This window comes from Tupaia chinensis, unplaced genomic scaffold, assembly GCF_000334495.1.
Source record: "Tupaia chinensis unplaced genomic scaffold, TupChi_1.0 Scaffold149491_1, whole genome shotgun sequence".
Classification (NCBI taxonomy): Eukaryota; Metazoa; Chordata; class Mammalia; order Scandentia; family Tupaiidae; genus Tupaia; species Tupaia belangeri.
In genome coordinates, this window is record NW_006209335.1 from 414,637 (window position 1) to 441,042 (window position 26,406).

A 26,406-nucleotide genomic window follows, 5' to 3' on the forward strand; every position below is an offset into this window, starting at 1 on the left:
ACCACATGAGAGTCCAGCGACATAGCCATCACGCTAACTGCTGGTCCCAAGATAGGCATTTTTGACAAGATCTTGCTGTGTCGTGATCCTCCTGCCCCAGAATCCCAGTTAGGCAGGATGATGGGCATCCCAACTGTAGCCAGCGCCTTCGGGTTGGCCTTCCTGTAGCTTCCGGCCTCCCAAGCAGTGACACTGCCCGTGTACCACCGCAGCTGGGCCATCTTTTTATTTTTACCTCCCAGTCATATTCTACACACTGTCACTTCGCTGTCACTTCTCTCCCAGCCTTTCTAAGGAAACTCAACTGCCAGCACCATGCAGTAGGTCTGGCGAGTAGTCGTACCTAGAGTCACCCCTGGACAGTCGGTAGAGCATGTGTCCTGGCTGGCACTGTGCCTGCAGCAGTAGTAGGCGTACAGTTCCGCACAGCCCTGGAGCTGGCCTCAAGCAAAAAGCAAATGGGAGAAAATCAGACCACCAAGTAGAAACCAGAGCCTTGTTTAACTTGCTCTTGCAAATTTCATTCAGTTGCAGAAGTAGACTAGCACAGTGATGCCCGTGTACTCACCACCCAGCTTCAGCAGCCACTTGGGGTCACTCTTGCTCACTTTGGGTCTACACATACAGCATTAAGTGGACAGCGTATTTTATTCATAATGCAGTCACACAGCAAATTGTCAGGAACGCACTCGGGGGAATCTGGCATTAGGTGATTTTGACATTGTGAGAACATCTTTAAGTTTTTTCTATTTAAAAATATGTATTGTTGTTATTTTTTAATTGCCAGAGTATGAGCATACTCTCCAGAGTGGGAAAGGGAAGAAGCACCCCCTCACTGCGGAGTATGGTCACCCGCAGTCCCTTTTCCATTTCTCCATCCTCGTGGGATTTGGAGCATGCACACCCATGGGCCCAGCAGCAGCATGTTTTTTAAAACCAGGACTGAGTTTCAAACCACAGTTGGCTGTGTGAGATCAGGACTCCCTTAACCACTAGCTCAGCTCATTTCTTTTCACACTTTTTAAAAAAAGAATAGAAACAAGATAGGAGCCAGCAGGTGGCATGGTAGTTAAGGTGCTAGATCTCACATGGTCAACTATATGGTTTGAGTCCTAGACCCAGCAGCCAGGTGTGTGTGTATGCATGCCAAAGATCCCAAGATGAGAATGGAGGAGATGGGATTGCAGTGTGGCCATCCCTGCTGGGAGGTAATTTCTCACTTTCCCACTCTCTGCCTCCCTCTGGTGAGTGCACGTGCCCAATAGCAAAAATAAGACACTACACACAGACACACACACACACACGCACCCTAGGCCTATACAAGATCAGGATCATCAATATCACTGTCTTCAACCTTCATGTCTTGCTCCACTTGAAGCCCCAGGATGAATAAAACAACACAAAATTAAGTCATGCTTAAGAGAAAATGAGGCAGTCAAGATGCAGTGGGGCTGGCCCTGTAGTGCACCAGTTAAGTGGTGTGCACAGAAAGCTGATCCCATGTGGCTGACCACCATTCGAGTTCTACCTGGGTGCATGTGCATGTGTGCCCAGATGCCGCTGGGATGGAGAAGTGGAGGAAAAAGGATCGTGGCATAGCCATGTCCTGGTGCTTTCTCGCTCTCTCTTTTTCCCCACTCTAGCAAGTGCATACACCCATTGTGCATACGCCAGTAAAAGGGAGAGGCAGTAAGCAGAATGTTGGGGCTGCTCCCAGCGTAACAGCATGCTGATTTACAGCACAGTTTTTATAAGCAAAAGGAATGTACTCTAATCAAAAGCATAGTATGGTAAATACGTGAATTAGCAACATAGTTTATTATCAAGTACTGTGGGGATGGCCCCATTGCCTTGTGGTTAAGGGAGTTGGATCCCACATGGCCAAGCAAGTGATCTGAATCCTGGACACAGCAGCTGGAAAAACAATGTCAGGCATGTGTCTGTGCAGCCCCCAAACCCGACAGGATGGAGAAATAGAGAAAGAATTGTGCATGACCACGCCCCATTGGGAGCTTAATCTCTCTCTTTTTCTGTCTCTTTGGTGAGTGTATGTGCTCTCCCGCAATTTATTTTCATTTTATGTTATTTTTAAGAGTTTTGCTATAGGGTGCCTGTACTTGTTAGCAAGAAACAGACAGTGAGAGGGAAAGTGAGGATGGCCACACTACAGTCCTTTTGCCTCTGTTCTCCTCCTGGGATTCTGGGCACACACACACACATGCCTCGTGTGATTTTCAAGCCGCTGGGTCTGGGACTTGGACCTCAGTCGGCAATGTGGGAGTCTAGCATGTTAACCACCATATCACTTGCTATCTGTCCCTCCCCCTGCCAATTTAAATAAAAAAGTGTTACGTTGCAGTGTGGCCATCCCTGCTGGGAGGTAATTTCTCACTTTCCCACTCTCTGCCTCCCTCTGGTGAGTGCACGTGCCCAATAGCAAAAATAAGACACTACACACAGACACACACACACACACGCACCCTAGGCCTATACAAGATCAGGATCATCAATATCACTGTCTTCAACCTTCATGTCTTGCTCCACTTGAAGCCCCAGGATGAATAAAACAACACAAAATTAAGTCATGCTTAAGAGAAAATGAGGCAGTCAAGATGCAGTGGGGCTGGCCCTGTAGTGCACCAGTTAAGTGGTGTGCACAGAAAGCTGATCCCATGTGGCTGACCACCATTCGAGTTCTACCTGGGTGCATGTGCATGTGTGCCCAGATGCCGCTGGGATGGAGAAGTGGAGGAAAAAGGATCGTGGCATAGCCATGTCCTGGTGCTTTCTCGCTCTCTCTTTTTCCCCACTCTAGCAAGTGCATACACCCATTGTGCATACGCCAGTAAAAGGGAGAGGCAGTAAGCAGAATGTTGGGGCTGCTCCCAGCGTAACAGCATGCTGATTTACAGCACAGTTTTTATAAGCAAAAGGAATGTACTCTAATCAAAAGCATAGTATGGTAAATACGTGAATTAGCAACATAGTTTATTATCAAGTACTGTGGGGATGGCCCCATTGCCTTGTGGTTAAGGGAGTTGGATCCCACATGGCCAAGCAAGTGATCTGAATCCTGGACACAGCAGCTGGAAAAACAATGTCAGGCATGTGTCTGTGCAGCCCCCAAACCCGACAGGATGGAGAAATAGAGAAAGAATTGTGCATGACCACGCCCCATTGGGAGCTTAATCTCTCTCTTTTTCTGTCTCTTTGGTGAGTGTATGTGCTCTCCCGCAATTTATTTTCATTTTATGTTATTTTTAAGAGTTTTGCTATAGGGTGCCTGTACTTGTTAGCAAGAAACAGACAGTGAGAGGGAAAGTGAGGATGGCCACACTACAGTCCTTTTGCCTCTGTTCTCCTCCTGGGATTCTGGGCACACACACACACATGCCTCGTGTGATTTTCAAGCCGCTGGGTCTGGGACTTGGACCTCAGTCGGCAATGTGGGAGTCTAGCATGTTAACCACCATATCACTTGCTATCTGTCCCTCCTCCTGCCAATTTAAATAAAAAAGTGTTACGTACTGTACATAATCACATGTACTATACTTTTATACAACTGGCAGGATGGGTTTTTCACAGCACCATCACTGCAGACATGTGAGTAACGCGTTGCATTTTGACATTACAACAGCTATGACGTCACTGTGCCATAGGTCGTTTTCAGCTCCATTATTGTCTGTCATTGAAACGTGGTTATGCAACGCAGGACTGTATCCTAAAGGAACACTGTTTTTAAGGTAGTCAAAGAGGGAATGAAACTGAGGTTCTTTTCCCGTCCAAAGATAGCAGGGACCAGAATCACCCCTCTGCACTCTTCCACCTTAGCAAGGTCATGTTACCTCTTTTCTCCTGTGAACTTATCTTTCCTTAGGGCTATGATTTCTTTCTGTAACTAGATCCCTGTTTTGTCATGGTTTGGTTTTCTTACATACCTGGGTCGCCTCTGCCTTTGGGTATTAAAAGGATAATCATCGAATTGATTAAGCTTCAAAATAGTAAGACTTCACATTTTTAGAGCTTAATAGGAAGCAAGGGGATTTAAGGGCACGTGGTCTAATCCAGCTCTGGGTTAGCAGACTGGTTCTGGAGTGATCCTGTTTGTGAGGCTGGCTAGTGGCAGAGCCAGGGTTGGGAGAAGGGCCCTTCTCCATGGCTTTTTTTTGGGGTGGGAGAGGTTTTTGCTATAGGGTGTGTTCACTCGCCAGAAAGAGAGCCAGAAAGTGAGAAATCACTCCCCAGGGGGGAATGGCCATGTTGCAATCCCTTCTCCATTCTCCTCTCAGGATCTTGGGCATGCATGCACATGCACCCAGCTTGAGCTTAAACTGCCGGCCCCAGGACTCGAACCACAGTTGATTACATGGGAGTCCAGCGACATAGCCATTACGCCAACTGCTGTTCCCACCATGGCTTTTTACCCTGAGCCTATTCCCACTGCTCCGTCCTCCGGGGAAGCATGTGACTTTGGCTTTGCTGGGAGCGGGTGTCAGGGAAGGCTGACCCTCTGGGAACAGGTTTCTCCTTCATCTAGCCCAGATCTCTGGGAGCTGTGGTTTGGGACTGGCGCGTTCTGTTGAATCAGTAACTGCAGATGTTCCATTTGGATTTTTTTTTTTTTTGCCTAATTGGGATCTTACCTTCCTTGGTACAAGGTTCCAAGTGCTTGACTAATTCTTTTAATCATCCTTTAACTGTTTTCTTTGTAAAGGGTGAGGCTTGCTGAAATCAAATTTAGCAGGTGTCTGATACATAATACATTATCAATTCAGTTCTTAATTCGAAGTCACTGAGCACTGGGTGATAACTGAGCATAGATTTCGGCTGATGGTGTTTTCTTTCTGTTGCACAGATCCCGTCATTTCTGTTCATTCTTTTCTCTGTCATCTCCATTTTGTTATTGAGCCTTTCCAGTGAGTTGGGCTTTTTGTCTATTTTGGTAAGACTGTACTTTTCTAAAATTCCTGTGTTGCTGTCCCTCCCGTCGTCTGTCTCCTTGCTAAGACCGCCTTTGCTTCCATTTGCTCCAGGAACATTCACCTTTGCTTGCTGGGGCTTTTATGTGCAGTTGCTTTTAGGTGTTTGTTGGGTCATTTCAACACCTCGTGTCATCCTGGTCCTGACGTCTGTTGGTTAGCTTTCCCCACAGGAGGGGAGGTCTTCCCGGTTCTTCATGTGCCAAGAAACGTTGGATTGCATCCTGGACATTTTGCATCTTCTGTCTAGGTCTTGCTTAATTCCTAGGGGAAGGGTTGGTGTTTCTGTTTCAGCAGGGAGTTGACCCTTCTGGGTTCAGGTCGCAAGCTCTCAACAGCCTTCTATGGGCTGTGGTTCTGTGGGTGACAGTTCAGTTTTGAAAGACTTCAGCTCTGTCCCACCTGTGTGTCACGCTGCAGCCAGTCTGTCCTGGGCAGTGTCATCCCATCCTTCAGTCCTTGCAGTCTGTGTGTGCTGTTCAGGGTGGCCTTTGCAGAGGGGAAACTTGTGCACAGCCGTAGAGGCTATTTTCTCAAGCCCCTGAGGACTTAAGCTTCCCCGAAGCTCCCCTTTTCTGGTCATCTGCCAATAAGCTGGAGCATTAGTTACCCAGCTCTGCCACCTACTTCCTGTAACTGTGCTGAAGAGACTTCAGAAAGGTTGCAGAACATGAAATTTAAAGATATGTTGGTGCTAAAATTTTGAAATCCATGCATAGTTTTTTCATAATACACATTTTCTGTGACCTTTCTGGAGACCTCTCCTGCATAGATCTGGGGCCAGGAAGCCTGAAGCGAGAGAAAAAGCAGCAGGGGTTGACCCTGCCCTGTGGCAGCCGCCCTGGGCCAGCCACAGTTCTTATCAGGAAGGCAGCTCCGCCCCGCCCTGGGATTCTGACTCCTGCTGTCACTGGTTGCTGCCACGTTCCCTGCTGCTGCGAGATTGCTTAGGGCTAGGACACAGAAACCAGAGGGAAGAGGAATGGGAGTTTGCTCAGCTCTCTGCCTGCTTGCTCCGTAGGCTCCTTCCGGCTGCTGGAGACCTTCCGGAGCTGTCTTTGCCCATTTTGGGACCTCTGGCTGCACTGTGGGCAGGGGGGAAACGGTAACCCTGGTGCTGGTGCATTCCTCCACATTCTCATCTTTTCCACATCCTGCCTGCCACTGCTCCTTAACAGTCTGTGTTCTGTGGTGGCTGTCTTCTCCTGGCTGTGGCTTCACGGAGGAAGACAGGGTGGAGCATGCTTACTGCATTTCTCTGCAGTGAAAACCTCAGAATCTGACCTGCTAGTGCAAAGTCTAGTCTGTGAGTCACTGTCTGAGACCCACTTGTGTGGCCTTCCTTCTGCTCACAGCACCTTGACCTTGAAGGGCAACAGGCAAACACACAAGCCTTTACCAAGCAGGAGGGATCGTGTCCATTTCATGCCACTGCCCATCCAGTTCTTGCCCCAAAAGCAGCAGCTTTCAGTTGCAGAAGAACTTGTGAGATTAGAGCTCTGTTAGTGGCAGAGCACTGGAAAGGAGCTAAATGTCCGTCAGAGTAAACTAGATCATTGCATTGTTCTTTGGATTTTTTTTTTTAATAATTTCCTGATGTGGCGTGATCTCTAGGTTAACAGTCTGGGAGGTGGCCACCTGTGTTTTTAGTGTGAACATACATGTATATGTGCACATATCTACATGTGCAGACTCAGTACAGTGAGAAGTGTTGGCTTTGGGAATGGAAACTGGGCTGGGGAGGGTAAGGAGCGCCTTCACAGGTCCCCTTGGTCTCATGAATTAGCACCACAAGTGGCATTGACTATTGAAAATAATCAACCCGGGGACTAGCAGGCAGTGTGGTGGTTAAGGCCCTGGACATGCCCACATGGCCAAGCATGGTTCGAGTCCCAGACCTGGTGGCTTGCTTTCTTACTTTCCCTCTCTCTCTTTCTGTGTCTCTCTCTGGTCAAATTAAAATAAATGAATGGATAAATAAAATTAAATAATTCTTCTTTTAAAAAAAAGAAAAGAACCAACTTGAAAGTAATAATGACAGTCTTCAGTGGGACCAAAGGCTGGTCCTGCTCAGAAGTACAGCCAGATGGAAGTGTACCTGGGTGGAGTGTCTGCTGTGCTAACTTACCTGCTCTGTTTTTGGGGATACAGGTGGAGTTCCCTGAGGCCCGAATTTATGAAGAGACCCTCAATATTTTGCTGTATGAGGCCCAAGATGGCCGAGGACCTGACAATGCACTCCTGGAAGCCACAGGCGGGGCTGCCGGGCGTTCTCACCACCTAGACGAGGATGAGGAGCGGGAGCGAGAGCGGATTGAGCGTGTGCGGCGGATCCACATCAAGCGGCCCGATGACCTGGGCCACCTGCACCAGTGAGCAGGCAAGCCGGCCCAGCTGCCTCCCACCTGCCCGTCCCTGCTCCGCGCCCCCTTGCCGCACTCAGATCCTGTGCAGGCTCCCGGCACCCTCCACTCCCCCCGGAGCGCCTTCGATGACAAGCAGATTATTTTGGTGTCTCTCGACAAGGTGTATGCACCGCCGTCACTGAACAAGCTGTGTTTAAGGTCTCTACTTTTCACGAGACTCCAAGAACCTGGAAGCCAGGCTTTCTAGGTTCTCAGAGGAGAAGTATGGATGAGTGTGACGTGGACGTTAGAATTTTGTTTGTGCAGTATTTATTTTTGTGGGTATCGATTACCTATTTGCAGTTGGATGACACTCCCTTAAAGGTTCATTTTGACAGTTCCAAAAGGGCTTCTGCAGTTTGCGGCCACCAGAGGCGTCTGTGAGCTCCCAGTTGTAAACCCTCCAGCCTAGCAGACTGGCTCCTGTGCCTTTGTACTGAGCAAGGACCTTCACTGCTTTGCCAGAGTGCCGTCTGCAACGTGGTTGTGTGTGCCTGGACTTGCTGATGAACAGTTGCAGCCTGTAGCAGTGGAAATGTGATCAAAGGAGCCTCCAGGTCCTTACTAGCATGCTTTGGTGCAGAGCCTGGAAGGGCAAAGCCTTTTGCTGTCCTGGGCTGCTCTCTGGTTTGGCGCTTGCTGTGACCGCACGTCGTGTCTGGCTAGGAGCAGAGCTCTCCCTGACTCCTGCACCTTCCATTGTTCTTCTTGGGGACCCTGCTCTGTTCCTGGAAGGCTGTCTGTCCTAATTACAGGTGTAGCTCAAACCACGCTGCAAGGGACCCAGTCCGTGCCTTGGGCCTTCCTGTTGAGCTGCGATCACTGCAGCGAGCGGGTGCCCTGCCCTTGGCTTAGACACCGAGTGTGGCCCTAGGCTCTCGGCCCTCCCGGCTAGCATCTAGGCAGGACTGCCAGCAGCCCTCGGGGAGTGTCCCGCTGTAAACACAGCTGTCACTCATCTTTGCTCTTGATTGCTATGCAGGAGAGTGGCCCTCAGTGAACAGGTCGGGAGGGCGTGCCGATATCTTTGGGTCCCGTTTGTGTCCGTGTTTGTTTAAGGGATGTGTGCGACTGTGGCTGTGCATGTGTGCTGTGGGGTGCGGGCGGCCTACGCCAGAGCCGGGCTGTCTGCACGGTGCCCGTGTGGGATGGACGATCTGGGTTACCTACCTCCTGGTCTCCGCGGTGCCTGCGAGGGAGAAGTGGTGAGTCGTGACTGATGTGGTGGTTGAGACTAGACTAGGTAGAGAAGTTAGAAGGAAACTCGAGCGTGGCAGGCAGTGGGTGGAATCGTCCCGGTCAAGGGAATTGTTACCGTTTTATACCAAAGGTATTACTTGGGTAGCCTTTGACACGATGTATTCCAAATAAACAAGTTTATATTTTGAAGTGGTTTTTACATCCTGGACTTTGTACAGACTGCCCTGCCTGTGGCAGTTGTATGCCTTTATTTTGTATCCAGCAGCAAATCCTACAGTGAACGTTTAAAACAATCATGTCTGAACCTGCAAATCGTGTACTGGAGAGATGCTTTTTAACCGTTGTGCGGGAAACTTTTATATCAGGCCATTTGGATTTTATTAAGTGCTAAGGAAAGGGGGCTTACAAAATAACATTTCTTACCTATTTTATACTCGAAGTTTTAAAGACCAACCCTGCCATCTGGGTTGAACTTTTTTAGAAAGTTCAAGTGAATGTCAGTTCTGATGTTTTCTGTAGGAATGGAAAAGCCATTGTATAAGTGCTGTTTTCAATGTCTGTGTGAAGATAAGTGTGTGGAACAATCTGATTCGTTTTGGCTTCGATGCCTTATGACCTAACGTTTCTGGCAGCTCTCTCTACCTCCACTTTTCCTCCAACTTTTGAGTCTTTGCCTCCCTGGGACACGGACAGGTTCGAAACACATTCCATGGCGGATGACACCGTTGGCTGTACGTAGCTGAGTGGACGGACCGCATTGGCTCCTTCAAGCTTTGTTCTGGAACATACTCTAGGAGAAACTGATTTTTCTAAAAGTCAATATTTCTATTTAAGAACAAATCAAGTAAAACACTGGCCTAAGAAGGGGTAAAAAGTAAGGTTTTATTACAGTGTAATAGCTTACAGTTTAAAAAAATCAAGAGCTTTGGGTCTGTTGTGATCATGTTCAGGTTTTGTTTTTTTTTTTTAGTAAGTCATCTGATTGTGGTGACTGGAGGCCTGTGCCCGAGACAATTCCTGGCTTATCCTCTTTCATCACCCTCCTGTCGGGGGTTAGCTTGCTGATGGCTGTGCTTGAACCCCAGGCCTCTCCCCTCTTCTCTGCGTGTTAGGTGTGTGTGAACCTTACAACAGCCATTCAAGACCCAAGTGTGAAGACACTCAGCCCTTCCTCTCCGGCGTGTGCTATCTGTAGGGCTCCGCCCAGAGTAACCAGAGCACATTTAAGTGTGTCATCAACCTTTCTGTCTCTGCGCTATGAGAAAATGCTGTTGAGTAGTCGCTGTATGTTGTGCAAGTATTGTGGACGTATGTAAAATAAAAGTTACGTAATGCTTCTATTTCAGTCTGTCCTCTGGGTCTTTTCAGCACTGCCCAGCAGCTAAGCCCCTGAGCTGAGGTAGAGGTCACAGCAGAGACGGCTGCTCGGAAGGAAAAGATGAAAGGAAGATTTGGGCGGAAGTGCTGTGGCTTGTGAACAAGTAAAATGAATACTGAGGGGTGGGAAGGGACTCAGCTCACCATCTGGGACCCAAAGAGCCCAAGTTCCATCTGTTCAAAGGAAAATTCAAATTTTGCAGCTTCATGAAACTTCATTTACTTACTCTCAAGACCATATATAATAATCCATTGTGTCTTAGGGGAGCTTGACAAAGGTAGAGACTGTGTCGCCCACTCTAAATGCCTGTTGAGTGGAAATCCTCTTTGGGATCTTCAAAACTAGGCCCTCAGGTGACTTGAGGTCAGTTCCCAGAAGAAGACATCTTAATATAGGGCCACAGGGCAACCAAGGAGCTGGGGTTAGGCTTTGGTATAACATACCACTCAGTTTCTTCAGTTGGGATCCTTTTCCGGGAGCTGCTGGAATCTTTCCTTGAGGTAGCTAACAGGATCAGATTCCTGCTTCCCCAGTACTTTTCTCAGCGGCAGCAGAAACGGTCACGGTAGAGGGCTGACGGCACCCTCTATCAGGACTTCCTCCGGACAGACACCTGGGGGAGAGTCACTTAGGGTTAGACAGCCAGGACAGAAGCAGTTATCACCTCCTCAAGGGAGCTGTGGGGGAGCTGCGAGGAGCCGATCCCGATTTAGAAACTGGCTCACTGGCCTGTTAGTGAGGAAGGCAGACTGTGTGTCTGAATGAGAGGTACTCACTTCCAGAGGCAGACGTTTTAAGAAATTGAAAAGTTACCTGATGGTTTACATTAGAAACAGTCCATATGTTAACTTGTCCCTGAAGGAGTTATGTTTAGGGACAATAGTAAAAGACACTCATGTACTACTAAGTTGTCGGGAAAGTCATAACATATTTTTCTGTGTTTTTATAAAATGTGTCATGACTTTCCAAACAACCCAGTATTTACATATATTGGCCTATAAAATGGTTTTTGTGGGTGTAAATTTTAGTGTGTATGGAATACTCCATATACATAGGCCTAATTAGTTTGTATCATCAAATAGTTCTCGGTATAAATACAAGGTACACAAGGTGCTTAAAGATTCAGCCCCCTCCGCTTTCAGTACCTCGTTTCTCAGCAACATTGGATCAGGGCAGTGGGGACGCAGATTCCGGTGTGGACACAAGTTGAGAACTACTTGTAAAAGGTCCGAGGCTGCCAGCATTCATGGAAAAGGCAGACTCTGACATTTAAAACGGAGAACCTTTTCCTGTCAATGTCTGGTTCACTGACGAATATGGTAAACCCTTTCCCCATTTTCATTCAGTGCTTATACCTCTAGTATACCTTATTGTTTTACAGATGTGGAATCAGAAATAGAGGGAGAAACGGACTAGCTTCTGACTGTGACGTGAGGCATTTTAAACCTGTGTTCTCATCTAACACTGCATCCCTCCCTCCCCAAACACAGTCACTCACCACCGTTAACTGTCCATTCTTATCTTTATAGATTTGTTCTTCCGGTCCAGTGTCAAAAACTATTGTGCCTTCTTTCCCAGGACTAATATAAAACTGTAAACTTAAGAAAACACAAAGTAACGGGTTATTAACATACTTTCTCACTTTCTCTCTCACTGTGTCTCTCTCTGGTCAAATTAAAATAAATAAGTTTAAATAAAATAATTCTTAAAATAAAAAAATTATAAAACTTCCCTAGTTTCAAGATTGCTCGACTATGCAATAAAGCAGGAATTCAATCAGAAAAAGGCTATTCTTTTAGCTAGGTAGTTTACATCTTTCTCTAATCCATTTCGCACACTCAGTTCTTCAAAGGGCCTATCTGATGTCTGAGGAACCACCTACACATCTTCACACTGAAGCTCTTACAGTGCGCTAGGTACTCCTTGGTATAGCGAAACAGAACCGCACTTTCCAAAGTATGTGGCCCTTTCTCCCTATCCTACCTACAGATCTGCTCATCCGGTCTAAAACCTGGAGCAGCACAGGTATGAGGGAAAAGCCCTCTCCAGCAGCAGCATGCTCCCCGGGCTCCGGGAACACAGTGCTGAAGCTGCTGCCCTGGATTAAGTCTGAGAATGAGCACCTCACGTGGGCCTTAGGAGTCCAAGCCCAACACTGGCCAGCTCTGAGCGTCTAGTTAACCTCCTTGCACTCCACTTGCCTCTTCTGAGGAATAGAAAAGGTAGCACCTGTTTCAGAGTTGTTGAGACAATTACAAATTATAGTCTATGTGCTAGGTATTCTTCTAGGTATTTCTTCCTTAAGAAATGTTAGCACTTTCCCTGATCCATCCAGTGTGCTCAAATAACTGACCCAACAGGCAGGCACAGCAAAGTGTGGCTGTGACCTGCTCTGGCCCAGAGGCTCCACCTTTCACAGGAATATAAGCACCTCTTTTGAAAATTACATGGGGGAGAGAGGGGCAGCAGGTGGCATGGGTGGTTAAGGGCACTGGACTCCCACATGGCCAATCACAGTTTGAGTCCCAGACCTGGCAGCTTGCTTTTTCACTTTCTCTCTCTCTCTCTTCCTGTTCCTCTCTGATAAATTTAATAAATATAAACAAACACATAGAAAACTACATGTGAATACTGCCATTTCTTGAGGCCAGCAGATAACCACTAGGTTCCCTTGTTTGGAGCCCAAGATCACAGGAGTCAAGGTGGAAGAAAGTTCTTTAGCAAAAGGGGCAAGGGTACACCAACAGAGGCTTCTCACCCTCCCCTGACTGGTAGATAGCGCTTGCTTGCTTTGCAGGGAGCCAAGTAGGCATGGGGGAAAGGACTGACTTTTCCATCTTCCTTGATCTCATAATAAACATTTTGTTTTTAATTGCCCCTGGGTAAGTGCTCTCCCAAGAAGGGAGAAAGTACCCCCAGCAGGGCATGATCACCCCGTAATCCCTTCTTCATTTCTCCATCCTGTCAGGATTTGGGGCCTCTATACACACACCCAGCATGTTTTTCAAGCTGCAGTCGGCCATGTGGGACCCAGCTTCCTTAACACTACACTACGGGCTAGCCCTACTAATATTTTAATATTAAATTACCTTGAGCTGAAGACAAAGCCACCTACCTCCCTTGAACAACATTTACAATGTTCTCCTTCTTAACCAGCATAACGAGCTTAGTAATTGCTTCAAACACATGTTCACACTGTAAAATGGCGTCCCCCTGAGGCGGGGAGGAGAAGACACAGCACTTTGAGTATCAGCAGTGTAAAAGAAAAACACATTCAAACACAGGTTCCACAGTGGTCAACTCAGTATCTCAGTGGATCATATCTCTCCTTGAGCAGAGACTGGGGGTCCTCAATTACCTTTTGCTTGTTGTCCTCTGGAGAAACATGGATAACCAAGATTCCATCACCCAGATTACTAGTGGAGACACCTTAAGACAGATCCATAGTTAGGGGCCAGAAACTACACAGCTTGACATGGAAAAAGCATGCAAAAAGCAGGGGCCAGGGGCCGGCAGTGGTGTAGTGGTTAAGGGCATTGTACTCCCACATGGCCAACCACAGTTCAAGTCCTAAACCTGGAGTCTTGCTTTCTCACTTTCCCTCTCACTCTTGCTTGCTCTCAAATTAAAAAAAAAAAAAAATGTAGAGGCCCAGTTGTGTTGGCCATGTGGGAGTCCAGTGCCCTTAACCACCATGCAGGTGAGCAACCACCCAAGCAGGGTGCCAGGTTCACATTCAGGGCCCTCCCTGAACACGGCACACAGGTGCTTGTGATACTGGGTGGGCTGGGTGCTCTCTCACATGAAAGTAGTTTCTTTTTTTAATACTTTTTAAAAATAATTTTAATTATTTATACATGTAATCACTATAGCTCATTTAGATTGTAAAGACACTTTACCCAGCATGATATACACCTCAGTCTAGCCCAGGAAAGTAGTTTTTAAAATGATAGAAATGGGAGGCCAGGAGGTAGCAGGGTGTTTGAGGCTGGACTCCCACATGGCCAACCACAGTTTTGAGTCCCAGGCCTGACCACTTGCTTTCTCTCTGTCTCTGGTAAGTGCACATGTCCTATAGCAAATTAAAGAACAATAATAAAGTTAATTCTTTTTTACTTTAAAAAGTAATTATTTTGGGGAACCAGCAGTTAGCGTAATGGCTATGTCGCTGGACTCCCACGTAGTTGACTGCGGTTCACGTCCCGAACCCGGTGGCTTAAAACTCACGCCGGGCGCATTTGCATGCATGCCGAAGATCCTGAGAGGAGAATGGAGGAGAAGGGATTGCGGCATGACCATCCCCCCTGGGGGGTGATTTCTTGCTTTCTGTCTCTAATGTCTCTCTTTGTCTGGCAAGTACATGTGCCCTATAGCAAAAATCTCTCCAAAAATAAAAAAGTAATTATTTTAATTTTATTTAATTTGACCCAAGAGAGAGAGAGAGACGGGGCGGGGTGGGAAAGCAAGCCACTAGGTCCAGGACTCCAACCATGGTCAGCCATGTGGGAATGTCCAGTGCCTTAACTACCACACCACTAGCTGGTCCCAAAAAAGTTAATTCTTAAAAATATATATAGAAATAGGAATTGTACCCAGGGCCTTCCCTTTGGGCTGGGCCCAGTTGAGATGAAGGCCTACCCTGGAAGTCAGCGCCTGGCTGTGAACTGAGTCAAGGGGCCAGCAGGTGGTGTGGTGGTTAAGGGTGCTAGACTCCCACATGGTCAACTGTGGTCTGAGTCCCTGACCTGACAACTTGACTTTCTCACTTTCTCTCTCTCTCTCTCACTCTCTCTCATGTTCTGTCCTTCTCAGGTCAAATTTAAATACATACATACAGTTAAATAAAATAATTCTTAAAAAAAAAAAAGAACCAGGCCAGTGCAGTGGGAGCTACTGAGACTTATGCCCAAGTGTGAGGCACAGGCCAGTCCCGGCAGCCCAGGGTTCCAGGCAGCCTGTGCAGAGGCTCCGCCCGGGTTTACAGGCAGCCTGTGCAGAGTCTCCTGCCAGAGGCCGTCATGGCTACACGCCCCCGAGCCGGGACCATCAACTCTCTCTTAGCCCACTCTTACCTTTGAGTGCTGAGTACTCTATTTTCTGCTTGATTTTGGCAAGTTCCACCACGTAAGCTGCTTTCTGAGTCAGAATGAGTTGCCGCTGCCGCGCCTTGAAGCCTTTCCTGTCATATTTAATGACCGGGATACCATACTGCAAGGACGTACCATCACCATGAGGGGGGTTACTTCATGGTCGGGGGATCCAGAATCCTGAGCTGCTTGCTACTCTGGCTCTGGTAAAGTCACCTCAGGCATCAGAGGGACTCGAACAGATTTTGCAGAGACAGACTTCTCTGCGTCATGGCTCTGCAAAGTAGTTCGCTTCCTAGGCAGCCTCACTGCCTCTCAGTAACCTCCTTATCCATATTCACGGAACAGAGGTGCCGAGAGCTTAGTAACCTGCCCGGGACCTCACAGCTACTCAGATAAGCCAGCGCCAGCACCCGGACACACGCCCACACAGCCTCACTAATACAGGGGTGCTAAATGACTGGGTTCATGGCTGCGTTTCACTCTTTTAGAAGAAGAAACCATGCTGGTTTCTAGTTAACACCCAGCGCAGCACAGTTGCTTAGCCAGAAGGCCAAGACATGATTGCAACCTCGCTTCCAGACACCCCGAGGGAGAAAACAGACCCCGTTCTCGGACTTCATGAAGGAATTTGGTTTGGGGCTAAGGATACATGTTTCCTACCTGGATGTTTTCATTGCTGATTAGCTGGAGCACTTTGGGACTAACGTCTCCTTCATCTAAGGAAGGAACCAGAACACTGTGAATCAACACTAAATGCCAGCCCTGCGGGACAGTCACTTATCTGCCGGCTGGTTCTCTGTCCCTTCGTGAGTGAGGGTTCAGCTGGGGAAGTAGCCCCCAGGAAGTGCTATGGAGTCGAGCACCTTCCTTTGACTTTTTACAATTTGGGGGACTTTGACGCTAGGATTCCAGCTACGGAGGCTGGAACTCGAGTGCCTTTGATGGGAAGATGTACTTACCTATCCGACTGTTGGCAAAGGACTGGTTTAAACTTTCCGTGTAGCCTTCTTTCTTCCCCCTGAATATTTCACTTGTAACCACTTTTTGCTGCATCTGGTAACATAACAGAAGGGATGGACATGGTGGCTGTGGGGCCCTCCGTGGGACAGAGAAGTTTGGGATCCACAGTGTCACATCCTTTGTAGGATAAGCTGCAGGAGCCTTGTCATGCTTCTGTACAGAACTCACAACATATTCTTGGCTTTGGCCAAAATGCCTTAAAACTCACACAGGTAGAGATGGGTTCATTCTCTGAGTCCCCTAACTTGTACTCCCTGAAAGTGGAGATGTCAGAACTTCAGGGAGAAGTTCCTTTCTTTTAGACTAGAGATCAGCTCATGACAGCCCACAGGCCGAATGCAGCCTGCTGTCTGTCTGTATAAACAAAGTTTTACTGGAACACAGCCACGCCGTTCACTGACATGTTGTCTATGGCAGCTTTGAGGCCAGGGCAACAAGAGTTGAGCAGCTGCGACAGAGATCAATCACATCGTCCACAAAATCAGAAATACCCTAGCCCTTCACAGAGAAGGCCTGCAGACCTGCAGATAAGCACTAAACAGCTCCAGCAGGAAGAGGGCCTGTCTGTGCGGTGCAGGGGCCTGCTAGTTCCACGCTGATGGATTCCATGCTGATGATACTAACAGCTGACATTCAAGGTTCTGTGCTCAGTGGGCCACTGCACTCATGCTCAGTACATCCACACGGCACGGGGCACATGGCTAGTGTGGACAGGGACTGTGACATGACTATTCCAACTGCAGGACTAGCACTCACCCACTTCCCTCCCTGCCACCCTGCAGACACCACGTCCCTACCATGGCCTTCCGCTGTGGAGTGATCCCTCGGCAGTACTTCCGCACCAGGTTCCTCATGCACATTTTCCTGAGCAAGTCCGATGCCTGTATGGAGAACACACTTCTTTCCCACCTGCCCCTGTCGTGGGCGACCCAAACAGAACTTTTAAAACACGGTTGAACTCAAGGTGATTTAAACACAGTATTCGTTTTTTTTTAACTGCCAGAGGGTGAGGCATATGCTCACTAGAGACAGAGAGCCCCCTCCCCGCAGTGGGACCTGCTCAATCTCATCTCCGTTTCTCCATGTGGTCAGGATTTGGGGCATGCACGCACAGGTGCCGGCATGGGGCCAGGATTCAAACCGAGATCTGCCATGTGGGATCTGGTCCCCGTAATCACTAGGCTGTGGGGCTGGCCCACAAATATGCTGTAGTCAAAGAAAGCAGCTAACCTTTTTTTTTTTTTTTTCCTTTTAAATGGTTTGCCATAGAGCACATGTGCTCTCTGGAGAGTGACAGGGAGAGACAGTCCCTTCTCCAGTCTCCTTCTAGGATTGGGGGCATTCACACACACGCGTCTGGTATGATTTTCATGCCACCAGGTCTGAGACTTGAACTGCCGTTAGCCTTGTGGGAGTCCAACACCTTAACCACTATGCCACCTGCTGGCCCCGAGTAGCTAGCCTTTTCATCTTGTTTTATTATTAATCTTCTCATTATTGCCTAACTAGCAGTTCTCAAGCTGTTTATGGGTTACTTGAGGAGCCGGCTATCAGAAGACTCATCGAGATCTTAACTCTGTGGATCTGGGGTGAAGCCCAGGAGTTCTCACAGTCGCCTCACTCTACATTCCAGTCCACGAGGTCCCCAGACCATCTTCTGAGAAATGCTGTTCTGGGTGACAGTCACTAGAGCTCTCTGGCAGGCTCCATCCAGGATGGAAACCACTCAACAGTGCTCCGTCTAAATGGAATGTGCTACATTTCACAAGGCTGACACACATGGGAAGGTTCTGGGTTCGAGTCCAGAGACCTCCCTGAGTACACGGTGCATGCACATATCTGTTTTCTGGGGCTGGCTGAGGTAGGAGTGGACCACGGCACCAGGACCCTGTTGGGGGTGCTCCCCCCCTTACTCTGTCCCTCCTGCTCACAGGAGAAACTCAAAATGCACAGTTGTCAGTTTCTCTGTCACATGCAACATCAGAGTCCCACATTTAGGCCTTACATTTTCCAAGATGCCAGGTGGCTTCAGCCAGCTCTTGTCTAAGACGTTCTTTGGAATGTGATGCCGGAGGTTCAAGATGTAATTCTTCCGCACGAACACTACAAACTCCTCGTTGTCAGGACACAGGGGTTTGTTGCGATTGATGAATCCTTTGATGAACCTGAAAAGGACAGCGCCGCGGTAGTGTTCTGGCTCAGTTCTCCACAGAGCATTAGGTTCTCTCCCCATCTGTTTAATGCAGAGGAGCCAAGATGGGCGAGGTTACTGACATGACCCCAGAGGCCAGAGGCCAATTTACAGCCCACAGGCCAGATCTGCCCCAAAGATAGGTTCTATTTTACCCACATTCCTTTTTGTTTTGTTTGGAGTAGCTTGAATTAGTTGCCAGTTTTTGTTTTGTTTTTAAAGGGTAGGAAATACTTCATGATGCCAGATTTCAGCTTTCCTTAAAACACAAATCAAGTGATCTAGGGCCAGCCCCTTGGCCTACCAATTAAGGAAGCAGATCTTACATAGCCCAGGCATGATTCAAGTCCCAGACCCAGCAGCTTGAAAAACATGCTGGGCAGGAGCCAGTGGCCAACTGTGGTTTGCGTCTTGGACCTGATGGTTTGCTTTCTTGTTTTCCCTCTCTCTTGTCAAATTAAAAAATAATAATAATAATAAATGGAATTTTAAAAATAAGTATTTAAAAAAATAACAGAAAATCATGCTGGGCATGTGTGCATCTGTGCCCCAGATCCCAACAAGATGGAATAACGGAGACGGGACTATAGCGTGACAACACCCCACTGTGGGGTACTTTCCCCCTCTCCTTGCCTCTGTCCCTGTCTGGTGAGCACATACACCCTCTGGCAAATTAAAAAAAATCAAGTTGGCAGCATCACTGGCCCTCCTCTATGGCGGCAGTTAACTAGAATGGCCTAGTTAATGCTCCCTCCCCCCACAGGTGGACTGAGTTCTGGGTTGCGGCAGTCCCTACCATCCCCTATTGCCTTATCTCAGCTTGTGAGACTCACTTCACCTGCCTGGCCTAAGAAAGCATTTGACTTTCTGACTTTTGAGCTAGGCTAAGAGAAATACAAATATACTGAGGTGTGATCACCACCCTAGCAGATACCAGATTTGAGCTCAGAGCAGAGATGGGACTGAATTCCTTACAGCATTCCTCAGGGACGATGGCCTTTCTGCACAAATCTAAAAGCCACAAAACGCACCACCAAACCGTGTGCACCCACTGCAGTGCGCCAGCTCGTGGCGCCCTCCCCTCCTTGCCGTACCCGAGGACTTACCTTCTTATCACCTGCACAGCCCACCTCCTCCTCTTGGCCTCCGTCCGCGCCAGGGCTCCACGCCAGTGGGTTTCCAGCTTGATGGCTGAAAGAATTCACTGCTGGCCTTAGAGGGCGAGCGCAATCAAAGGCAGATGCGAAAGGCTTTCCTGGAAGCACTCATCCACTGGACAGCTGGGTGCCCACCTCAGCACTCCTCTAGTCCCCGGGATGGAAAATGGACACACCTTGCTAGTTCTCACCTGGGTCACGCAGACAGCGGAGCCAGGAGACAGACCAACAAAGGGTGCTGTGGGAAGCCCCGAAATTACACGAGAGGGTCATTTCTTGAAGTCAGGACTGTGAGGGTACAGATCAATCTTCCACAATGTTTTTGGTTTATCCTATTCAGTGTTTACGTTGATACAGTGGTCAGTTTTTTTTTTTTTTTAGGTTTTTGGCATACAGTTCATGTGCTCACCAGAGAGAGACAGAGATAGAAGGAAAGTAAGAAATCACCCTGTGAGGGGATGACCACACTGCAGTCCCTTTTCCGTCATTCTCCTCCTGGAATTTTGGGCATGCACACACCCACACCTGGTGTGAGTTTTAAGCCACTAGATGGGACTTGAACTATGGTCAGCCATGTAGAAGCCTAGCCCCTTAACTACTACACCGCCTGCTGGGCCCCTAGTTGTCAATATTTAAAAATTGGGATACATGGCAAATCGGGGCCTACAAAAATGATCTTTTCTAAGTTTATTTTATGTTCTCTATTTCTTTCATGAGCAAGAGAGACACCAAAGAGCACCCTCAACAAGGTCCTGGCACCAGGTCCATGCCCAGCATACTTGAGGAAGCCTTTGGACTTGAACTACTAACTTCCCACGTGGGTCAGCCTCGCAGAGCACCGCATTTTACTGCTGCATCACCAGCTGGTCCCTAAGTTTGCTTATTTTTGTCATGAGAGAGAGAGGGAGGAAAAGAGGGAGAGAAGCAGAAGCAGGTGCCCTTGATAGGCTCTCCCCATGCTGTGATTCCCCCCTCCAACCTGCCAAAATCACCGGTATTTACGGGTATACTTGGCATGTTCAGGTCAGCCCAAAACTGCAACCCGGGCCTCCTGTGTGGCTCTAGTATCACACAGTGGTGTCCTCAGGCAAAAATTAAACAAGAATTCTAAGCACTTAGAGAAAGAGTTACACTTCCAAGAAGTGTGTGTGTCTGTGTTGGGGAGGGGATAGGGCATTTGAGAACATAATGGGGACAGGAAAAACATACTCTCTAAACACACACATGTTGCGGGTCAGATGAAACACGTCTGTGGGACACATACAGGCCATACGTTAGTCTCTGGTCAGTAAAGGAAAAACAAGGGAGGTTCCAGAACTGGCCCCCAGGCAGCCCCACGCCAAGGTCTCAAGGAGGCAGCAGGAGAGACGGGCAAGCATCCACCCCCAGGGGCCAGGTGGGTGCAAGGAGAGGGTATAACTCGGCCCCTGCACACCTGTGCGTGCCCGCGGAATGCTTACCTGCCTGTCTCTTCCTCACGTATGGAATTTTGGGCATGCATACACCCACACCTGGTGTGAGTTTTAAGCCACTAGATGGGACTTGAACTATGGTCAGCCATGTAGAAGCCTAGCCCCTTAACTACTACACCGCCTGCTGGGCCCCTAGTTGTCAATATTTAAAAATTGGGATACATGGCAAATCGGGGCCTACAAAAATGATCTTTTCTAAGTTTATTTTATGTTCTCTATTTCTTTCATGAGCAAGAGAGACACCAAAGAGCACCCTCAACAAGGTCCTGGCACCAGGTCCATGCCCAGCATACTTGAGGAAGCCTTTGGACTTGAACTACTAACTTCCCACGTGGGTCAGCCTCGCAGAGCACCGCATTTTACTGCTGCATCACCAGCTGGTCCCTAAGTTTGCTTATTTTTGTCATGAGAGAGAGAGGGAGGAAAAGAGGGAGAGAAGCAGAAGCAGGTGCCCTTGATAGGCTCTCCCCATGCTGTGATTCCCCCCTCCAACCTGCCAAAATCACCGGTATTTACGGGTATACTTGGCATGTTCAGGTCAGCCCAAAACTGCAACCCGGGCCTCCTGTGTGGCTCTAGTATCACACAGTGGTGTCCTCAGGCAAAAATTAAACAAGAATTCTAAGCACTTAGAGAAAGAGTTACACTTCCAAGAAGTGTGTGTGTCTGTGTTGGGGAGGGGATAGGGCATTTGAGAACATAATGGGGACAGGAAAAACATACTCTCTAAACACACACATGTTGCGGGTCAGATGAAACACGTCTGTGGGACACATACAGGCCATACGTTAGTCTCTGGTCAGTAAAGGAAAAACAAGGGAGGTTCCAGAACTGGCCCCCAGGCAGCCCCACGCCAAGGTCTCAAGGAGGCAGCAGGAGAGACGGGCAAGCATCCACCCCCAGGGGCCAGGTGGGTGCAAGGAGAGGGTATAACTCAGCCCCTGCACACCTGTGCATGCCGGCGGAATGCTTACCTGCCTGTCTCTTCTTCACGTATTCTCTCCTTCCCATGCAGCCTTTGTATGTGGCTTGGATTTTTGCCACTTAAAATAAAACGAAAATTTTGATTAAACAGCTTTCATTTATACATCTCTGTGGCTGTGACCTCCAGGGTTTGGGAGGGGGAGACATTGGAAGTGGCCTTCGAAGGTCCGCAGTGTGGCCGTGACACAGGAAGCTGACTCAGCGTGGCAGAAATGGGAGTGGGCAAGTCACGAAGCCTGGCTCCCAGACACTGCCCAGGAGCGGCACCTCCTTTCCTGTCTTTGTCTCTCCTTCCCCAGGGGAAGGAGCAGGCCCAGTGGTGAGTAAGCCAGCCTCCGATCACGGGCATGGCTCCGCACGTCGTCTGTTCCTTTTACAAATGAAAAAGTGCGTGCTGGCTCAGGCGGTGAGGACACGCACTGGGCTTCAGGCGGTGTGGCTGCTGCGGGGGTGGGGGTGGGGTGTGTGAACCCAGGGCTGAGTGACCACAACGCACACACTCGCCCTGGGAGCTGGTTAGACCCTGGCCCAGGCTCCTCGCCGCCTGGCTGAGCCAGCATCTGCCTCCGCCCAGATCCTGGATCCCAGCTCTTGGTACCCAGCGCTGCAGAGGTCGAAATAAGACCATGCACCGGACTGGTTACAAGCCAAGGCCTGGAACCTGGGCAGACTCATGTTCAAGCCCCAGGTCTTGGTGCTGCTTAGCTGGGTGACCTTCAGCAAGTGGCCAACATCTGTGCCTCAGTTTCCCTGAGTATAAAATGGGGTGATGCTACATTACCACCCCTTCTCCCATAGGCTGGTTCTGAGAATAAAATGAGATTGTGGGTATAGAGGACTCAGCACGTGGAAGGCACCCAGATGACGCAAGCATGGCCCTTCTTGACCGGCCAGCGTAGATTTCAAGGGAGAAGCCCTCTTCCCACAGTAGTTTACATTTCCTTATTTTTTGTACCTGCTCTCCCCATCCTCCCAATCTAACTTTTCTCATTCACCATGCACAACAAACACCCTGGCTGCAGGCCATGAAGCTCTGGCTTCCCACATCAGATACTTATATAATGAAATGTTGATGTAAATGAAACCTTAATATAAGAGGGCGGGGAGGTGGACTGCCATGATTTTGAGATTTTTTTATGTGAGCCATCTGGCCCAAACTGGAAAGGTGGCGGCATGACATTTATGTTCCTGCCTGTATTCATGCCCTGCCCTCCAGTACTTGTGAAGGTGTAAATTTATCTTATCCTCATCCTGTATCTTGTTCTTGATTTCCAAAGCAAATGTCTCTAACATATCAAACACCCATGTTCAAGATGTATCCCCAAGACAAATGTGCATTTCACATTCATCATACCTAATTGATGTTTGCTAAATTCAAAGGCAGAGAAATCATACCTAATTGATGTTTGCTAAATTCAAAGGCATCTTCGGTAGCAAACAGAGTTCTGGGGAAACGAATGAATATTTTGGTTCTAGAAGTGAAAAGAAATGTAATTATTAATTGACCAGTTACCACCTGTAGTGGATTGAATAGTGTCCCCCCAAATTAATTCCCATCAGAACCTCTGATCTTATTTGGAAACAGGATCTTTGCTGTTGTAATTAAGAAAAGGGTGGAGAGGGGACCATACTGAATTATGGTGGGTCCTAAATCCCGTGCAAGTATCCTTAGACAGGAAAGGACGCAGAGAAGGCCATGTGAAGCTGAAGGCAGAGATTGGAGGGATGGAGCTACAAGCCAAAGAATACCAAGGGAGAAGCTGGGAGAGGCAAGAAAGGATCCTCCCGAGCCAGCAGGAGCTGGGAGAGGCAAGAAAGGATCCTCCCGAGAGGCTCCAGAAGGAGGGCTGCCCTGCTAACACCTTGATTTTGTGGTTACCAGAAAATGAGTGGATTATTTCTGTTGCTTTAAACTAGCCAGTTTTTAAGTAGTGGTAATTTGGTGTGTGGCCCTAGGAAATCACATATACCATCCTAAAGTTGCTTCCAGTTATGCTCCTGGCATTAAAAAATGATAACCAAGAGAAAATCCCATTATCCTGCAGAAATGACAAACACTGGCCTCAGAATAATGCCTGTCCCACCCACACACTCATATGGGAGGGAAAATTTCCAGACAGCCACTGGGGGGCAGCAGTGTCACGTCATAGGATCCTGCTTTCCTACCCCAGTTATAGAACTGGGTCAGAAACCACTTCTGAACTCCATGGCTTGCCTTCCTCGGGATATGCTGAATCTGATTCTCCTTCACATATCTAGACTGAATAAGTAACTGATTTGCTATAGTTTAAATATGTCCCCTCAAAACTAACATGTTAAGTCATTGTAACAGGACCAAGAGGGTGTACATTTCATCTGTTTACGGTCTCATCCTGGGGAAGAGATTAGTGACAGTGGCTAGAACACCACCCATGAATGAGTTCTGGTGGATATATAAGGAGAGAGAATGAGGCAGAAACCCAAGTGGATACAAACCATGCTCTGCTCAGAGTTCTGACCTCTGCCATTTTTCAGTGCCTTTGGATTTTGTAGCCACCAGAATCGTGAATCCAATAAACCTCTATTTTTATAAATTATCCAGTCATAGGTATTTTTGTTAACAATGCAATAGTAGACTAAGACATTTTTCTTGGAGCAGGGCCCAGAATAGGAGTCTAAAGATGGAGAGGTCCCAGGGTGGCTAGAGAGCTGTGAACAAGTGGGAAAGTCCATGGATAGATATGAAGGCAGAGATGACTGAAGCAGGGGAGCTCTGTAGTCTGAACATGAGTCCTCTTCATTCCTGGGTTCTGCTCTTTGCAACTAAAGTATCTCTTACCAAAATGACTAAGAGATGAGGCTCAGATCATCCTGATTAATCCCACTGAGTTGACTGAAAGCTCTCATCATGAACGAAAGCTCTTTATACATGGACTACAACTCAGTAGTCATACAACTCCGGAGGTCTAGAACACCACTTTCTGGGAGGCTACAGATGATTTCACATCATACAGATCCTAAAATTGCCTCTGAGAAGTCATGCACACATTGAAGATGAAAGAGTCTGGCACACACAAGTCAGGTGGTCCACCCTGGTCTCCCTTCAGTTTGCAAGTAAAACGGCTCTTCCCACCTGCTGCATCAGGTTTAGAGCACAGGGCTCCTTTATAACTTCATTTCCTCCAACTGGCTGTGCCATGACCCTTCTAATCATTTACATCTTTCTTTCATGAGTAGGAAAGAGAGAGACAGCAAGATAGTACCACCAACTGGATCTCAATGCCACAACCCACCCTCAGCCTTCAGCCAGCCTCAGATCATGGGTAAGTTCCATGCCTGGAATACTCAACAAGATCATCAGATATGAACTGGGAGCCTTCCTCCATGGGTCAGAAGCTCTACAGAACCTCACAGTTTTACCACCTCACAACTGCCAGGCCCCTGGAACAGCCTTTAAATTAAGTGGATGAAAGCATCTGCTTGTAAGTCTCCATAAATCCCTAAAAAATGAGCCTCCAGGCTCCAAATGGATACAGATCAAAGCATGAAACCTCAAGCAAAGGAAGAAATGCAGTCTCCTGGCCACTTACTTGCCTAACTTGTACTCCTCGGGTTTGTAGCCGATGTACTTGATCAGCCGTTCTACTCCCTCTGCTGGAGGTCCGCGCCAGTGTGGCCAGGTGTCAGGGCACAAGGACTTGTACCTACAGGGAGAAGAGAGAGGTATCTAGAAGCCATTGTCATGGTCCTCCAGCCTCTCCCTTATCCCAGAAGTCTGCCTAGTTATGCTAGGGTAGGTAAGTCACTCAGTGCTTGTAGTAGCCTCATCACACATACTTTGGGCCAGCAGGTGGTGTAGTGGTTAAGGTGCTGGACTCCCACATGGCTGACCATGGTTCAAATCCTGGACTTGATGGCTTGCTTTCTCATTTTCTCTCTTTCTCTCTCTCTGGTGAATGCACATGTCCTATAACAAAATTAAAATAATAATAAAAATAATTTATTTTTTAAAAAAGGACACAGGGTTGACAAGAAAACAAAGAAAAAGAGAGAGATAGAGAGAAAGAGAGAGAAACTGTTTCAAAAGAATGAATGGTTGGTCTGTTTTCATAGAACAATGACATCAAAAGAATGGGTGGTTGGTCTGTTTTCATAGAACAATGACATCATCTGACCCTAGACCCAAGGGACTCAATTCCACCCCTAAGTCTACACCCAGGAGAAACACAAACATGTCCATAAAAGCATGTCCACAAACGTTTACAGCAGCGCTCTTCACAGTAGCCAAAAGTGAGAATCAGTGGACAAATGAACAGGCAAGCACCTGTGGCTCCACCAAAGGAAAAGCTGCCATGCTCAGGAAGTGACAAGGGATTTTTCCAGGAAAGACTTGGCTCCGATGCTGACTTGCGAACCTGATTCTAACATCCAGCTCTTTTCTAATATGCAGCCTGTATGAAGATAACGGTGATGCCTGCAATGTAGTGAGATAAATGAATGTGGGATTCAGAAGATATGGGATTCAGAAGTGCTGATAGACTAAAGCTGGAA

The 26,406-nt window shown here is 48.0% G+C and overlaps 2 protein-coding genes across 4 annotated transcripts in view; one reads left to right on the plus strand and one right to left on the minus strand.

Annotated features, from left to right (window-relative positions):
• Window positions 1–8,773, plus strand: part of KCTD10 (potassium channel tetramerization domain containing 10) — a 38,826-nt gene extending 30,053 nt beyond the window's left edge. For all 3 annotated transcript variants that reach the window (XM_014585283.2, XM_006171220.3, XM_006171221.2), the window contains exon 7: window positions 7,131–8,773. In XM_014585283.2, the coding sequence (XP_014440769.1) occupies window positions 7,131–7,355 (225 nt within the window). In that variant the 3' untranslated portion in view covers window positions 7,356–8,773. The remainder of the gene's footprint in view (window positions 1–7,130) is intronic.
• Window positions 8,767–26,406, minus strand: part of LOC102485929 (unconventional myosin-Ih) — a gene marked incomplete at its 5' end in the record, with an annotated part of 51,524 nt that continues 33,884 nt past the window's right edge. Inside the window, 13 exons of the mRNA XM_006171227.3 lie at window positions 8,767–10,575; window positions 11,461–11,560; window positions 13,078–13,175; window positions 13,321–13,391; window positions 15,035–15,170; window positions 15,713–15,768; window positions 16,012–16,105; window positions 16,870–16,953; window positions 18,078–18,237; window positions 19,370–19,454; window positions 21,867–21,935; window positions 23,272–23,348; window positions 25,446–25,559. Of these exons, the coding sequence (XP_006171289.1) occupies window positions 10,552–10,575; window positions 11,461–11,560; window positions 13,078–13,175; window positions 13,321–13,391; window positions 15,035–15,170; window positions 15,713–15,768; window positions 16,012–16,105; window positions 16,870–16,953; window positions 18,078–18,237; window positions 19,370–19,454; window positions 21,867–21,935; window positions 23,272–23,348; window positions 25,446–25,559 (1,168 nt within the window). The remainder of the gene's footprint in view (window positions 10,576–11,460; window positions 11,561–13,077; window positions 13,176–13,320; window positions 13,392–15,034; window positions 15,171–15,712; window positions 15,769–16,011; window positions 16,106–16,869; window positions 16,954–18,077; window positions 18,238–19,369; window positions 19,455–21,866; window positions 21,936–23,271; window positions 23,349–25,445; window positions 25,560–26,406) is intronic.